At 45.5% G+C, this 18,124-nt stretch overlaps 1 protein-coding gene across 10 annotated transcripts in view; it reads right to left on the bottom strand.

Annotated features, from left to right (window-relative positions):
* Positions 1-6,753: 6,753 nt before the first annotated feature.
* The window catches only part of ZNF438 (zinc finger protein 438), a 185,465-nt gene continuing 174,094 nt past the window's right edge, over positions 6,754-18,124 (bottom strand). For all 10 annotated transcript variants that reach the window (XM_059184195.1, XM_059184190.1, XM_059184194.1 and 7 more), the window contains 2 exons: positions 9,117-10,947; positions 6,754-7,741 (listed from right to left, as the gene is read on the bottom strand). In XM_059184195.1, the coding sequence (XP_059040178.1) occupies positions 7,123-7,741; positions 9,117-10,947 (2,450 nt within the window). In that variant the 3' untranslated portion in view covers positions 6,754-7,122. The remainder of the gene's footprint in view (positions 7,742-9,116; positions 10,948-18,124) is intronic.

The raw sequence follows: 18,124 nt of genomic DNA on the forward strand, positions 1-18,124 counted from the left end.
GGACCTGTTTTCTCCAAGCCAACATACTGAAACTGAAAAAGAGGGACCCCTGAGGAATACACACAGGAGAACGAATTAACCAAGTGTTACCTCTGAATGGTCTGGACCAAGCAACAGCTAAGCAAAAGCGCTGGGTCTCTGCCATGGGGTGGGGGGTGGTAGCCTTTGTTTGCGTCAGTGAGAGACTTGGCCTAATTTCAGAATCTCTCCTTGAAGAGACAATGGGAGGATGAAGATCACTTTGAAGCCCCAGAGGCGTTTTCTTTGACTATGGTCTACCCTCGTGACCCCATCACCCCATCGTTCTGCAGGCCCGGCAAATGGCAGAAGGTTCTCCAGGAAGTGAGGCTGGGTGGAGGAGAGGGAGTGGTCATATCCCTGTCTTCAGAAAACTGGCCAGTGGGGGCTTCTTCGTACAGGACAGAAGGGGAGCCTGTGGAGGGTAGAGGAAGGCTGTGGGTTTGAATGTTGTCGGACTTTGCTTCTTGTTCAGTCCACGAGATTGCTGCCTCAGCGTTTTATGTGACTTTGGGTGAGAAGTCAGAGATGATTGCAAAATCAACCCAAACCCAAAGAGTCGGTAAATCTAGTCAAGCGAAACTTTGAGAAAGGTTTCAAATCCCAGAGCCTCAGTGAGGCAGCGATGTTTCCCCTTGCCCATTTCTGAAGGGGCACTCAAGATCCACCAGGACGTTGCTGGAGAGGCACCAAAGGCCTTCCTAGTGGTCCCAGGGTGTCCAAAACGCCCAGCTTTAGTCATGCATTTGGCCCGAGGCCACCCTTCAAAGGTCTATCAAATGCATCTTTGTGCAGAGAGAGGAGAGTTCCTCATCAAGCCTCTGGCATCAGGGACCTGAGAAACTGGGGAACAGCCCAGAAAGGCTATGAGGGGATAGGGAGGGGTCACAAAGTCTAAAGTTTACAGTGGTGTATTTCAGATTGCATTTTCTTCTTAGTGGGTCATGAAGTCAATTTAGTGTGAAGTAGCCAGCCTCTAAAATCCAAGGGAGAAGAGGACATATCAAAATGCAGTGTGCATTATTACGTATGTTTTCACAAAGTCAAGCTTCAGTCTGGATTGTAGGTGTCTGTGTCTCTGTGTGTGTATATCCATGTGCGTACTGGGTCGACAAGATGTCTCTGTCACCATGGCTCACTGTCTATGCGGTAATATTAGGCAGCAAGGGTGCAGATGGGGAAATGTGCGTGGGCCCCAAAGCTGAGGGGTGATGCGAATTTTCCTTCCTTCATGATTTGGCTGAGGCCTTCCTGAAAGAGCTACCACTTAATCTGGTAAAGCCATTTTTTTTTCAACTGAGAAAACAAAATGCAGCAAAACATTTCAACGGGGCAAAGTGGGTCCCTCCTTCACATCTCCCAGTACTCCTTTCCTGAAATGACCCTCTGGAAATGTTCTGTGCATACACAGGCATCTATAATACATTTATCCCTTCTCCTTCTCCCTTTCCTCCTCTGTTTAAAAAGCAAAGGAGAGTGGGGCGCCTGGGTGGCTCAGTGGGTTAAGCCTCTGCCTTCCGCCCAGGTTATGGTCTCAGGGTCCTGGGACTGAGCCCCGCATCAGGCTCTCTGCTCAGCAGGGAGCCTGCTTCCCTTCCTCTCTCTCTCTGCCTGCCTCTCTGCCTACTTGTGATCTCTGTCAAATAAATAAATAAAATCTTAAAAAAAAAAAAAAAAGGCAAACAAGAGCACACTATACATTGTTCTGGAGCTTGCTGCTGCCTTCACACGTGACAGTCCAGCTCGCAAAGAGCTACTTCAGTGTCCTACGCTCTAGCGCGGTGTTCTATTATATGGTATGCGGTAACGTTTTTTTAAACCAGAATGGATGGACACATAAATTGCGTAAGTTTTCCACGCGTTATCACCTGCGCTGCCATGACCTTCCTCACACATCCATCTGCGCACATGCGCATTGATATCTTGAGGACATAGTGCCGGGAGCCCGGAGATCCTGGATCCAAGAGGTTGGTGCGGTTTCGATTCTGCTTTGTGTCTGATTTCATTCGCCCCACTATGACTGTACCTGAATACTACTGGCACTTGGCTGTGGGGGACACGAGATCCAGGAGCGCCGCTACCTTGAGAGTGCCCCCTTGGGGATTTTCATCATCAAAAAACTCCTCCCACCACATCCTGACATAGGACTACTGCCCTTTTGCTCCCCTAACCCCACCCTTTAGTTCAAGAAAGAATAAACACCATTCAAAAGACTTCGTTGTCTCGGATATTTTAACTTTCTTTGGGTGTAACTATGGTTCAAAAGGCTTGGCTCCATGAATGTCTGATGAAAAACTGAACTGTGCTTTAATTCGGATTACACTAGGAAAAGGCAGTGTTTTAGTGACCTAAGAACATATTCTTAAATATTGCTTCCAGATATAGCCAGAGCTCCGGGACGGTTATGCACGCATATGTTTGAGCCACCTGGATCTCGTCCATGGCCACATTTTTTTACTCAGATCTGCATTGCAACTCAGGCAGTAGTCAGGTCAGATTCATTGCTGTTTCTGCAAAAGCCTCTAGAAGATCGGGTGGTCTCTTTACAACTCCGGAGTTGGAGATTAAATTCATATTTAATGATAGAAGGTGAAAGCTTTCATTTATTTATTTATTTATTTTGGAGTAGTGCTTAGTGGCTGTTTGACTTATCAGAAACGATCTATCATGTTAATTGCTTGCGATTTTGATTTTGGAGCCTACGGAAAGAGACGCTATGTAGCCTTCCTATTCTAGGTGAAGTCTTTGCTGCTAAGCTAACCCAGGCATGAGGAGCAGTTCTGAAGATGAGAACAAGTTTCATAAAAACGAAACCCTGATGAGCTTCACATCAAAATTAGAACAGATCATCTTTATTTCTCTTTAGCTGTCCCATTTGGTTTCCTTCCACAGATAGCGATTTTTTTTTCTAGGCTTAGGCAACATGTTGAAACGTTTTCACACTTTGGAGTATGGAAAATGTGATGTACTGCTAAGCTAATGTCTGCATACTGAAACCAACTTTAAAATATGCTCACAAAACCGTGGCTGTAGTTTTATGATGGGGATGACCATGACCATGACCAAACAGGAGATACAATAAACATTTCACCTCAAAAGGAGCATTCCCGGAGAGGTGGATATAGTTAAAATAGCTATTGGATTGCACCACAAGCCTAGATAAGCTGCTGATGGTCTAATGTCGGGCAAGTCAGTATATAGTTGAAGCTAAAAGCCTGTTCCGTTAAACCCCAGTTCATCTCTATCGGGGCACTGTTTCTCAGGAGCTCAGCGAAAAGAGGAGACTCCATAAAATATGTACCTAACAAAGCATGTCAGCAGCTTGAATGGGGCAAACCAGTCCAGATCTGAGAATTCTAATAAATAAATGAAGTTGAGCATTTATTGCCAACAATCCTGTCACTGGGGCCACAGAAAGCTGGAGCCGTGCAGCTGGGAGGCAGGAGTGTGGAGCCAGAGAAGGTAATGGAACGCACCCAGGTTTGATTATTTATGGCGTGCTGATGAAGAGACAACTTTCCATATGAGGAACAGCTTAACGGAGGAACCGTCAAACTAAACCAGGAAGAGGTCCAGAGAAAGAGAGCGAAACAAAAGAGGACATGAATAAAAATGACAGCTAATAAAACAATACAAATCTAAAATGCTGTAACTTTCAGAAATAATTTAGGGCCAAAAGAAAAGAAAAAAGTCTCGTTTTGCTGGCTCTGGGACAATTTTCCAAGAGGCAAAGACATTAAGCAAAATGTGTGTGCTGAATTTAAGACCAGATTTGCCTCTAATACCTTCCTTCCTATGAGTTTGGTTGCTGCTAAAGCTGGCTTTATTCATGAAAAGGCAAGTGGCAGTTCTGTTGGTATTTAGCTAATGTATCTATTTTTTTCAACAAATATTGATTGTACATTATTCCAATGTCACGTGCTGGATCCTTTGGGGTTACATGCTGAACAGACACAATCCCTGCCTTCAAGAGGCTCGTGGTCTGGCATTGGAAGTGGACAAGACCATTGTCAAGTTCAAGAAACTGCTGGTACCCCCTAAATCAGGATTGGAGGCGGGGGGAGATTGGGGGACAGTAGCCCCAGGGAGACATACGAGGCCCAAAGTAGAGCCTGGAGTGAAAATAATTCCATGAATTCTGCTTTCTGTATCGATTAAGTAAACCCTTGGCGAGCCTCCATGCAATCCAGGTCCTGGTTTGATTACTGAAAAAATGAAAATACCCATTTTGTGCAAAGATGTGTATTTCTATGGTTCTAAGTTTTCATTTTTGAATTCTGGACCTGAGGCTTACCTGAGTTCTTTGACATGGTCTTTCTATGGTGCAACATACCTCTTATTCAAGGCTGGCTAGAAGCATAGTATCGGCCCCTGGTTCCTAGGCCCAAGTGTGCCAGATACTTCCTTTGGGTCTCCTTGGGCCTTCACCGCAGGAGCATCCTTTCCATTCTATAGGTGAGGAAATGGAGCCTCGGACAGGTCGCCCTCTCATGGTCACATGGAGGACACAGCACATTTCTACCTCTCCCTGCCTTTGGGTCAAGGATGTGGGTTGGGACTGTGCCAATAACACGTCTGTGCCCAAAGAAGGCTTATCAGTGAAGAGGGCTGCCGCGGTGGCTCAGTGGGTTAATCCTCTGCCTTTGGCTCAGGTCAGGATCTCAGGGTCCTGGGATCGAGCCCCATATCCGGCTCTCTGCATAGCAGGGAGTCTGCTTCCCCCCCCCTCTCTCTGCCTGCCTCTCTGCCTACTTGTGATCTCTCTCTCTGTTACATGAAGAAATAAAAAAATCTTTAAAAAAAAAAAAAAAAAGAAGGCTCATCAGTGAAGATCCACTGGGCCATCAAAATGAGCCATTCCCCGAGTCACTTTAGCTAGAGGGCTCCTTTTTCTTCCTGGCCCTCCCCGTCCCCACACCATCAGTAGGAGTCCTTCGCCCAGCCATTCTTGCTGAAGAAGGGCTAGTCTTAAGGGCCAGAATCCCCTTATCTTAGGTGGCATTGGGCCATTCCCACTAAATGTAGGGGAGTGTCTCTAGAAGCTGAGAACTAGAACATTCTATTCCAAGTGAACCCACACGCATAGGCATCCAATGGGGTCCCTCTGCACTGCACACTTCCTCTCCTAACAAGAGTCTTCTTAAAGATGAGTGCCAACCCCCCCAAACCTAGGGTTTGGGGCCTTGCTGAGACGGGGATCCAGCCAGGCATGAGCTGGTCACACCTCTCTATCCGGGCTGGTGCCCCATTCCTAAATCTCTTCTTTTCAGAGGTCAACTACACCCTCAGTGTTGTGCCCTTGCTGTAAGAATCTGTGATTAAACACTGGCCCTAGGCGGGTGTTACCACAACCTTGGGGACTCAGACTTTCCTTTCCATGCTGGGTGGGTGTCTCCTGTCCCCACCCCTCTGCTTCATTCATACTTCATTCATACCCACTCCTCTGCCTTAGCCAACTGACCTGCATTTCAGAAATGCTGCTTAATACCTGAGCACCAAGGAGTCTGAATTCGAGTTGGAATCCACCTTTCATGGTCTGAATTCAAGTAGGATTTTTAGTTGACCTCCTTTTTAAGTGTCTCCAGACCCATCTTCCCCAAACAAACTGGGTGCTGCACTGAATGGCAAAGCGGTTTCATTACTAACCCTGTTCTCCAAGTATCAAACAGTAAAGATCTGATAGGATCCCTTTCAAACTGGGTAGAGCCCGATCAATCAGTAAACTATGGCAAAATCTTCCAGAGGTTTCCACCCTTACCCTCCTTTTCTCAAATTTATAGAACAATTAGCAAAAATGCAAGAGGTGAGTTTTACCTTTCTGGACGATTCGAGCCAAATCCTGCTTATGAACATTTGCTTTAAAAATGAGACATTAAAAACAGATGACTTAAGATCCACAAGCTTATCAATTCTAATTCAGTTTCTCCTGCTTAGGCAACTTCCTGCAGCATGGAAAAATGGGCCACATGCACAGTACCTCTGCCCATAGGCTGAAATTCCAGTTGGCCGGCCGCTCACACTCCCCTGTTCTAAGAAAATGATTCTGCAGCCAAGGATGGCCCAGAGCTCCAAATGGCAACTTTTCTGATGAGAGGTCACTTCCCAGGAATTTAAGAGGCAACCATTTACTCTTTGACTTTCAAAGTGAACCCTGGGCTTGAAAGGCACAGAGGCTTGGAGAGCCAATGAGTTAGGGACAACCCTGTGAAGTTCCTTGGGGGGGAGGGCAAGCTCTTCAGACACCTCGACATCTGGACTGCACACCTAGTGCACTTTCCAGGTTGTAAATTTCCAGGCCTGAAAGACTATTTGAAAAGAACTTTTAACCAAAAAAGTGGTTTTTTATTAGCTGAAGTACTAAAAAAGTTTTGATTACTTTGATATGGAACACTACAGCTGTAAGGCTTGGCCAACATCTGATCTTCAAGGCAACATACGTTTAAGAAAACAGCAAAATTAAAAAAAAAAAAAAAAAAAAAAACCTGAGTCCTGGAAACATGGATTTTCAATTACAGTAGACGCGAACCTTATTAAATGTACTGCCCTATAGCCTCTCCTACTACCCCAGCAAATCTGATAAATATCAACACTATACTACACTTGAGACTGAACTGGTTTTGCCACCTGGAAACGTATCACATTTGTCGGTCTACTTAGACACCAGCTGAACCAAATGACATATGCACACATTCAGAAACGCCGCAAACTGTATTTGAAAAAAAAACATCTCTCATCTTTTACATTTCAATCTCCAAATTTTCATCTTTTTATTCATTCTCAAATAAAGTCTAGGCCATTAACAGTTAGTATATAGAATTTTGGGATAAAACTGAATGTAGTTAGAAAAATATACATCAAGGGTTTGTGTGCATGTGTATGTGTGTGTATATATAAATATATATATATATATATACACATACATATATATATTTACTTATTTCATAAGAAAATAAAACTATGTACAAAATCACTTGTGCTCATTCATGCTAATCCTAACTTGTTTGACTTTTATAATGAAGCACCACCCTAGGAACACAAAGCTTTGAGAGAAAGAGAAAGCCCGTGAGCAACACTCTCGTTAACCCCCTTTCCCACCCCAGTATTTCATTGTTCAGGTTTGTCGGAAAGTCCGATCACTCCCTGGGGGCAGAGCGTGTATAAGATGGTCCACAGCTTGGAAGGGTTCTCACAATTGTGCTGCTGCTCCCAATGCAGGAGGAGTTCTTCCTTCCTTGGCAATGTCTGTGTGCACAGGATGCAGTTCAAGCCCGAGTGGGACCGAAGCAGGGGGACGTGGGGGTTGGGACCCGCAGGGGCCCAGGGGGCCACACCTGCCTCGCTGGGTCCTGCCTGGGCTCCTTCAGCCTTTCTGAGGATTTCCATATCCTTCTGGGGATAAAGGCAGAGCTGCCGTTTCAGTTTGGGAAATGCGGGAAACTCCTCCTCAGGGGGACTGTGCTTGTGAAGCAGCTTTCTTCTCTCAGGATGCTGTTTCCAGAAGGGAGCAGCGTATTTCATCAGCTCCTCCGGAGTGCCTCTGCTTCCTGGTAGGATCTCCTCTTGCAGCCGGCCCTGAATTTCCTCTCCGTGGACGTAAAGTAAGTGAAACTTGATTTCGGCGAAAGACTGGGCAGTGATCTGACAGCGGCCACATTTGATCTGTAACTTGACTTCATCTGCCTGGGTAAGGAGGAGGTCCTCTTCCAGGCTTGACTTGTTTTCCCTGGAAAGGGGGAAAAATAGCCAAGAGAAGATTTCACGAAAAGCACCCCTGGAGCTTTTCCTCTCAGACGCTCACCTTCAGGGATCCAGAACACGCCCGCTGAGGAGAAGTTCCAGGAATGGGGGGAACAGCACCCAGGAAGCAGAGGCCGCGGGGAATACCGGCCGTCACTCCTGCTTGGGGCCACCTGGTTCTCAAGCTCCCAGCGTCCACGGAAGGAGGGGGTATTTCCTATCCTGAGAGGGGCTAATGGCTCTTTGGTGACCAATGAGGTGTCATTGACTCAAGAGGCAGGTAGCATCAAGTGAAGCCTGGCAGGGACCCCATTGGTTCAGCCATACTGTTGCCCTTCCTCACTAACCTTGAGTGTGCAAAGCAGTTTGGACATTTTACCTAAAAATCAAATTGTAGCATAGAAGACTATGAAGAAGGCGGGGTTTCGTGAGGGAGTCCTCTATGTGCATCAATGGAAGGCCCAGATGCCCCCAAGTGGACAGGAATGCCCGAAGAAAAGCAGAGAAACTATAGAAAAGGCGGGAAGAAACAGGCCAGATGGAAGATTCTAACAAATGTAACGGAGGAAGACACAACTGGATAGAAAGTATCTGGAACAATTAGGACAATTAAGAATGATGAGGGGCAGAGCATCTAAGGTTAGAAAATGTTTAATTTTCCAGGTGCAATGAGAATGGATTTCAGTGAAACGCCCCCCGTCACCTGGTGGAAAGTGGGCAAACGGAGGGGGACCACCTGGCGTAGCCACTGCTCGCAGCCCTGAGGCCAAACTGTGGAACTCCATGGCTTACTGCTGGTTCCTAAAGCCCAGAGCCAGGACCTGCACAGGACAGCAGTGTGACATGGGAAACGTTAATCAGGCCTGACAGGAAAAACTGGGCCAACGTCGCGGGCTGGGTCTGGGCACCTGAGGCTGTGGTCAGCGTGGGGCATGCGGAGTCCCCACCATGGGTCAGATTGTATTCCGGGGCAAAGGACAACGTTTAGATGTAAATTCTGTGGCCACAGGTTGGGGAAAATTAGTGTGCAGAAAGCACCAGGAACAACAGGCAGCACCTTACGGATTCCTGTCTCAGAGGCCAAAATCCTCCCTCACTCTGCTGTGGCCGGCAGAGCCCGACCTGGCACGTGCGCCCTGCCCTCCGGGGCGAGCGTAATGGGCCACCGCACTGCTCGCAAACCCAAGAGAGATGAGACCATTCTTTACAGAACAAGAAGGAAGAGGCAGCTCCCTGTCGAGATCTTAATCTGGGGGATGTTTTTATGAAGTCACCTTTCTGAATGTGAAATCCCGCTCTGTTCTCCAAACCCAAACCGAGCCCCCTCCCCCGCTCCATGCCTGCATCTGAGGGTCACTCACCTCTCCTCGGATCCCTCAGTTCCTCGCGCACCCAGGCCTCTGTTCCTCGGCGAGTCCCCCGGCTGCCTCTCTCCGGGGGAGGGCTCCGTGCTGATGACCACCCGGTGCACTTCCTTCAGGTGGCCGAAGTAGACTCTGACGTGACCGAACACCTTGGCGCAGAACTCACAGCACATGAGTTTCTTCAGACGGTTCTCGCCGTGCTGGAGCCTCATGTGTGCGCTCAGGCTGCCCGAGCGCACGTACGCCTTGCGGCACAGGCGACAGCTGTATGGCCGTCTGTTGGTGTGTGTGTTCATGTGGTCTCGGAGGTGCTGCTTGAACTGGAAGTGGTGGTCGCACACGTGACACCTGTGCCAGGGCTTCTTGAGGCTGGGGAAGCCATTCCGCAGGGTGGAGTTGGGCTTTGGGGACGTGCCACCGTCCTGCTTCCAGCCTAGGTACTTAGGAGTGAGTGGATTACTGAACAAAACGTCCTGTCCCAGGCTGCTGGGGGCATGGGGCTGAAGCACGCCTGCCGGAGAAGCCAGGGGAGCCAGGGCAGGCACCATGATCACCGGCTTTGGCATAATGCTACGGTATTTCTTCAGAGCCCCGGGTTTTTGGTCCCTGGATTCCTGGGGATCGGTTTTCACTCTTTCTTTACTATCTTTACACTTATTAATGAGACACTTTCTCCTTTTCCCCTGAAATGCCAACATTTCCTCTGATACCTTCCGTTTCCGTACTCTTCTCTTCGCTGCCCCACTGTTCAGTTTGGCTTTGTGGCCTAGATCCAGTCTGGTGGCGGGACAAAAAGTGCTCTCACAGGGATTCTGCTTTGACGATTGTGGAGCAGGTGCCTTGCCAACTGTTTTGGTGGCTGCATGAAAGCCCTCCGTGATGGAAGCTGTCTGATCACAGACGGCCCTGAGTCCGGACAGAGAACTGTTTGCTGTGTTAATATCCGACGGACCTTTGCACACCTCCGCTGTTTTCATCCGGGCATAGGGGAGGATTGGCAGTTTACCTCTGGGGACTGGAGAGATCAGCTGAACCGTGTTGCCAAAAACAGCGGGTGATAAAATGGTCATGGCTTTTGCAAGATCAACTTGTTCTTTAAGCTTTTCACCAGCAATGGAAGAAGGCTTACTGCAGGTTTTCTTGGTCACCAAGTTAGCTTTGCCTGAAGGCTTTGCGAGATCCTGCTTGCCAGAAAGCTCCTCTGGTGTCGACGATGGTGGGGTGGCAGGAGGGCTCGTATCTCCACGGTCACTGGTCACTAGAGGTGGAGAGTCCCCGGGGCCACCTTGGTCGGTTGGTGCCGCTGTGCTAATGCCGGCTGGGGCTTGGTCTCGTGATGTCACTTGTTCCAACAGACCAGCTTTGTGCGGGGGTTCGGGATGGTCAAGCGGGGAGGGGGACGCATGGGTTTGGGCAGGAGGTATGCCAGCACCAGTCTCAGAGGAGCTCTGAATGGGTTTCTTTCTTGATCCTTTGTTACTTCTTGGAGGTTGGTATCGAGGAATAGGCAGTTTAATGTTTTCAGGCAGCGGTAATCTGGGCTTCTGGATTGACTGAGCTGAGGCAATGTGTGGCAGAGCAACAAGAGAAAACGTCCCTTCCTGTCCAGCAACCTGCATCAGGGCATAATTCTGGGCAGGTACTCCCAGTGGCTTGGCGTTGATGGAGGGTCCTGGATTCACCTGATCAGAGAGTGATGGGGAATGGCACGATAGCACTCTGGATGTTAGGACCTTGGGCACGATTTTTGGTGCAATGGTCCTAAACTGACTTTTATTCTGTAAACCTTTCCCACTCTGAATCGGTCCGGAAGAGATGTGTGATTCGCCTGCAATGACAGTACAATATAAAAAGTCACCCTAGTGTCGCTGTCCTCCTGTGGAGAGTTTATTTACCTGCAGTAAGCTCTCAGACCCACTGTGACCCTTCTGGGCAAACTCCTGTGTTTCTCAAGACCCAGACCTAAAATCAACTCTTACACACCTTCCCAGGGGCTGATTAGTCTCTGCTGTGGTTCCAAAGCCCCCAGGATACCATTGACCACTTTCCATGATAATTTATCTCTTTGTATATCCCTACTACTCAACACAGGGCTTCTCAAGAGCTGGCCTCTGTCTTTCCCAAACTGTATTCCACAAGTTCACCTTCTCTATGTACCTAGTTCTCGTTCCTGACCTCCCGAGCCATGAAGACTCTCCTCTGGTATGTTCTGCTGTGTATTTCATTTATTTTATGGACACGTCTTATTCTCCTCATTAAGCTTCGAGAAAGGAAAGCTTATGTTTAATTCATATCCATATTTCCCTATCTCCCCTATCCCTATTTCACCCCATCTTCAGTGTGAAACAAACGTGTCTTACATCAAGCTTGCTTCTCTCTCACTTTCAGGACACACCATTTGACCCACTGGCAGTGGGCTGTTTGCACAGCAGAGGAATTCCTGACTGAATGCTAGCTTTGTTGCTGTTCCCCAGGTGACTTGTGAATTTCTTCTCACACCTTTCAAACTGTTTATGTGTGCTTTTGCAATTAAATCACCAGCATGAAAAAGGCTGATGTGACACCTTAAAAAATGTTGAAGGAAAACAAAATGATACAAAATGATAAGATATGGAGACAACATAAAAAAATACATGAATCACATAAAAAGTACCTGCTGGGACACTAATAGGAATACTTCTAAATTTTAACAATAACACTTCCTACTCCTGGGATTTATTAGGTTAATGGAAGACTAATTACAATTTATAAGCCAAGAGAATATTAACGCTACATTTCAATGCACCGCTTCTAAGAACTGAATCATCTTTTTTTTATTCCCCCAAGACCTCAAGGTCATCAGGCCTGGCTGTGGAAAAGCTCCCCTTTCCTAGGTGCCTCACGTTAGCCAAACTTCACTCCCACTCACGCTTATGGGGTACCCACGCCACCCTAGAGACTGGCTATGACAGGCCCACATCCCCTTTCTGAAACCTTTGGGGCCAGATGTATTCTGCGACTTACACTTAAATTTTAGGGAAGTAATAAGATGCACAAACCAAATGTTATGGAAACACCCAGTAGGGTCTGCAGAGCACCCAAATTAAACCTCTTGCCACTTCTGTCGTAAAACAGATGAGTATTCACAAAACACTGGGACAACTGAAGATTTTTAAAATAGTCTCACTCGGTTCAGGTTTTGCCTCTGAACAAGTTTTGCTTCCCAGCTATTGATGAGATTTTGTTTTCTGTGCTTTTGAGATTTCAAAGTTGTGGATGAAGATTCCAAGGGCAGACTGGGGGATACCAAGGACACAAAGATGAACGACACAATCTCTGCCTTCAGAAGCTGATAATTAAAACATTGTTGGGGCACCTGGGTGGCTCAGTGGGTTAAAGCCTCTGCCTTTGGCTCTAGCCCTGATCCCAGGGTCTTGGGATGGAGCCCCTCATCGGGCTCTCTGCTCAGCGGGGAGCCTGCTTCCCCTACCTCTCTGCCTGCCTCTCTGCCTGTTTGTGATCTCTCTCTCTCTGTCAAATACATAAATAAAATCTTAAATTTTTTTTTTTTAAATAGGCCTAGATTTTAATGTCTACAGTTACCAAAACTAACAATTTTAGCAGAAAGCTGTTTCTTTTGGCAAAAATGACACTCCTCACATTTAAGTAGCGCAGTAGGAATAAGGGTGAAATGTATACTGACCAACTTGTTTTAGAAAGTAATCACTCTCTGGTGATGAAAAAGTATGTTAAAAACACATTTCATGGGGCGCCTGGGTGGCTCAGCGGGTTAAGCCGCTGCCTTCTGCTCAGGTCATGATCTCAGGGTCCTGGGATTGAGTCCCGCATCGGGCTCTCTGCTCAGCAGGGAGCCTGCTTCCTCCTCTCTCTCTCTGCCTGCCTCTCTGCCTACTTGTGATCTCTCTCTGACAAATAAATAAATAAAATCTTTAAAAAAAAAAAAAAAACACATTTCATGTGGCAGCTTGCATTAGAGTAAGAAGAAAAAGAGAAGCACGATGGTCTGGAAAAACTCAGGTTGGGATAACTATGTGATCTGCTGAGATCCTTCTCAGCTTTGTTTCCGTAAAGTTCATGGGTAAATAAACAAGCCGATCACCTCACAACATTCTCCCAAATGGGTCTGCCACATTGGCTTCTTCCTGAATACGCTGATTTATTTTCTGGTTCTATATTTATGGCTTTTAAATTTAAATGTCTTTCATTTTAAGCCTTATCTTCTGTTTGTGGAAAAAGTACAGAAATAAGTTGTAAAGAAATATGTTAAATCAGGATTGAATTTACAAAAAGCTTAATGTTATTGAAAGCTCTTGTTTGCTTAAAGACAAGGCTTATTAAATAATTACGTTAGTGATAATAATGGTCTTGGCATCTACACAACAAATTGAAGAGGGAGGAAAAGGAGAGAAAACATGGGGTCGTTCAGATCTGCTTCATACTTGCAACTGACTAAGCACAGAAGTGGTGGAAGAAAGGCTACTCTGTTCTTCATCAGTCATAAATCCTCTTGAATAACATGTGACAATACTACATCACAGAATAAGACATATTACCTCATTCCTTTGCTAAAAACTGTCCAATGGCTCTTCATCTCAGAGCCTGAGCCAAAGTCCTTGCCATGGCGTGAAGGCCTTATGGCATGGGAACCTCTCTGACTGACTTTCTCTGTTTACTACCCTCCAGCCATGGTGGCCTCTTTGCTGTTCCTTCCAGGTGCCACATATCTGCTTCCTTAGCCTTTGCATTTGCTCTGCTCACTGCCAGGAAGCCCCTTCAACCCCACATAAATCCCCGTATTTGCTGCAGCATTTCCTTCAAGTCTGGTCAAATGGCTTTTTCCCGGTGAGCCTTCTCTACCTTAATTGAAACTACCCCCATTCTGAACTCCCCACCTCCTTTCCTGTTGTAATTTTCTTGAGCACATTGGCTCCATCTCCTGGACTACATTATGGGCCACTGCCTTCCCTCACAGAAGTGGACTTCTTTAAGGCAGAGTCTATCTATGTCTCCAGGATCTAGGACAGTGTTGGGTATGTGGCAGAAATGTCATAATTGTAATTACTTGTTGAAGTTGTAAGTGACAATTAAGTGACTCATGGCTGAAATAAAGACTTTATAGATTCAGCTTAAAAAACCGCCTTTAAAAAAAAAGAAAGGGGGTCACAGTTTAAAAGTAAACTTTAACTTTTCCAGATTTTCAAAATTAAGAGGAGAGGATCTATGTCCAGAAAAAATTTTTTTTCAACTTAATTTCACTGCCAGAATATGAAACTGGGTTAGCATCACGATAAAACCCTTTAATACAAAGGGGATTGGTGAGGCCTGCTGATTAACCATCTGAGGGAGGAAGAGAGAAAAGTAAATTATGCTGCTTGGATACAAGATAACACAGAGCAACAAACAAGCTCTGAAGAAGAAACTGTTTTTTCTTTTTTTTCTTTTCTTTTCAAAAAAGGACATCCACAGAAGAGTAAAGTGGGAACTGAAGAGGGAAAAAAACAACTGGAAATGGAAAAACTGAACCTCAAAGGCAGAGAATGGTGATGTCAACGTGAAGAAGAGCAGAAATAACAAAGACCAGAAGGTACAGCTGAAGCAACAACCTGTGGTCAAGGTCACTTCAAAGTCTCTAAAGATTTAAGTTGGGAAGGGGCTTCCTATTTTTTATGACCAAGTATAAGAAAGCAAGCTTCTGACAGTGAAGGTTTCCAGAAATGAAACTAGATATACTTTAGAGAGCCATCCAAAAAAGGAGCGAGCTAATTATGATGCATTTAAAGTTAATGTGCTTTGATTGATCTTCAAAAGTTTCTACATTACGGTGGAAATAAAATCACACAGGAAGAACAAGGCCATTCAAAGGAAAAGGAGGCCAGCTGTGATCTGGGAGCAGAGGGAAGCCTTTGGGGTCCCTGGCTGCCCCAGTGTGGGAGAACACTGAGCAGTGAGCAGCCCAGGCAGCCTGAAACAACAGTCCGAGGTGCCATGTACGATGTCTCCCAGACAGAGCCAACTCTCTAGTCTGCTGCAGTTCAAAGAAGTAGACCTGGGAGTAGAACTGTTGATCAGTTGTCTTCGTGAGCAACAATTACAGGGTAATCATAAGAAATCTATCGGGTGAAATATAGGACCTTACTAGATAAATGTAAACTCAGCATGTGGGCCTGGATCTATCAGGAAGCGTGGACAAGGGTGAGGGTGTCCATGAAGGTGGTGATATGTCCCTTATTCCAGAATCATTAATGATGGAGCGACACAGAATGCAGTGATTCATTAGAAGAAATATAAGGCAGGAGAAAGAGGACAAGGTCCCCAAAAGGAAGAAAAGTAAACCCTAGAAATTACTTAAATATGTCCAGCAATAGGGACATCATAAAATAACCCTCCAACCATCCAATGTAATGCCATGCAACAGTAAGAAAGACGGGTGAGCTAGATCCATCTAGAATATTCTCCAAGATATGAGATGTATAGTATGCTATCACTTGGATTAAAAAAAATAGTGAGGTACACACACAAATATATTCCTTTTATGCAGAGAATATCTCTGAAGGGAAGCAAAAGAAACTGGCACTCATGGTGGCCTTGGGTTTGGGGGACACGGGAAACAGAGCAGTCAGGATGGGATACGCGCTTCTCTTCCACTGAGCATTCCCTGTGCCTGGCGCACAGGAGGTGCCTGCAAATATCTGTTGGAGGAACTCAGGGACAATGAAGTTTCCCTTTTGAATCTGTTTTTAAAATGGGTACCTTTGGGTGTAAGTCACAGTGGGTAAGTGTGTATCTACATAAATGTGTGTGTCTAGATTCCACATGGTATGTCTTCTGTTTTCCTTGCCTGTTTAAGGACAAGAATTGCTAACAATGAGGGAAGTAATCTAATCATCTGACAGGCCGTGCATAACCACCCCCCAAAGTTAAACACTGAGAAGTACGAGAGCTCATTACTTCCCAAGGACAATGGGAGTCCTGAGAATTGTTCCCACAAACAGTGGGCTCTTTAGGATAAAACGAGGCAATTTGCAATAAAGGTCAGTTATGCTAGAGTAACTACAGGTCTTTTTTTTTTTTTTTTTAAAGTAGTTTGAACAATAGGAGTTGTTAGAGAAGCTGAAAATGCTGTTAGCTTTTTAAAACTCTAAAACACGAGGACAGCGTGACTGCAGGAAGTCTTTCCTGGCAATGCAGCTGCAACAGTGGTTTGCTCCACAAGCATTTACAAGGCCTCCCCAGATGGTGTGATCTGAAAACCCTCCCCGTCACCTACTGAATTATAGATCTCAAAGAACTGTGCACTAAATAACGAGAAGTAGAAATTTCCAGTGACATTCATAATTTCTGGAAATCCTGCAAAATTTCCCATAACACAGTTAAAGAGACTCACAGGACTCACAGGCACTAAACATGGACTTTTATTAACTGAAAACATAAAAGGCTCACTCAGTAAAATTAATTTTGTGCAATTATACAACGTGAAACTAAATATTAGGATTTTAAATATGGGCTGTTTTTACTACATTAAGCATATTAAAAATAACTATTTTGCAAAGTGACATTTACAGTTGGTGAAAAATTGACGAAACTATGGATTAAAGGAAAACATGGAGGTATGGAGTCCTTACTGTGGGCTGGGATCTGTGCTCGATCTTTTCACTGAGCCCTCACACAAACGTTGCACGTAACTTATTGTCCCCTTTTCACGGACCGAGAAAAATGAAATTTGAGGAAGTTAAGCAATTGCCAAAGTCCAAACCACGCAGATCTGTCCCATTCTGATTTGAAGCAATGAACTTCCTCTCCTTCGTTCTCCCCTCAAAGGGGCTACATTATAAACAAAGTTGTCCTATTTAACTACAAGATATAATGTTGTCTCTGAATTTTAAAAAGAGGAAAAAAGGGGAAACTTGAAATAGGAATGACTTGTCATATTCCAAAACTTCTATTTACCATTAAATGAGACTTTCTGAAAGCTCACTCACTAGAGAGAATTCATGAAAAATAGTCATTAAAGTTTAAAGCAGATTTTTTAAAGTTGACTTTGCCCTTACTATCCATAGGGATCTGAGAAGTCCAATAATATTACCAGACCTACTTGTTTGGAGAAGGTACAATGTGTGTCCTCCTCCTCCAACACCACCAAAGGACTGGTCTGACATGTGTCGGCTGCAGGCAGAGACAGCAGAGGGAGGAATGAGGGCTTGATGGTGCTAAGTGCCAGCATGGAAGTCAGCTTGATCACAGTCTCACAAGCACAAGAGACTAAGAGACAAGCACAAGGGTTTGCGATTCTGTCAATGACTGTAATGATCAATTCACTCCCTCATGTCCCCTGGCAGAACCAAGGCACGCTCTGTGACTTCTGAGTGAGATAGGTCCTGCTCGTCCCTTTGTTGGTTTGGGCACAGTTCCATGACCCCATCTGTTTGCGACCCCTCTGGCCTTCTACTGAACATGGAGTAGTAAATGGGCAGAGGGAGGAGAGTCCCCGCTCTTGAAACAGGCTCCCTGACTTGGGCTCAGAACACAAGTTGCCAAAGTCTTAGCCACAAAAGAGCCAAAACTTTCAGATGTTGTTTAGGTTTTAATTTTCTTAAACTGTAAAACCCTATTTTTAATTTTATTTGCTGGCATCCCTGTTCTTCCTCTCACTTGGCTTTTAAATGATAAATTCCAGTTGGGGTTCAAACTGTTTCCCAAGATGGTCTCTGGTTAAAACACATTTGGTTAAACCCTGGATAAGTAGGAGGTAAAAGAAACAGCTCATAACACAAAGGAGCTCAACTTCATTTTCTTTAAAAAACCTATAAACACACTGAGCCATTGCCTACCCTGTTTCCAAGGCACCACCCAGCCTCTGCAGCAACAGAGTCAACAAGAAATTCCTTCAGCACTAACTACAGAGTGCACTGTAAAATGCGCTGGCAACAGGCACATTGTTGTTTTGTGTCTAAGGACTCAGGATGCCAAATATAATTTCTAGTCCACTTATGTGGAGCACTAAGACC

Source organism: Mustela lutreola, chromosome 8, assembly GCF_030435805.1.
Source record: "Mustela lutreola isolate mMusLut2 chromosome 8, mMusLut2.pri, whole genome shotgun sequence".
NCBI classification, from domain to species: domain Eukaryota; kingdom Metazoa; phylum Chordata; class Mammalia; order Carnivora; family Mustelidae; genus Mustela; species Mustela lutreola.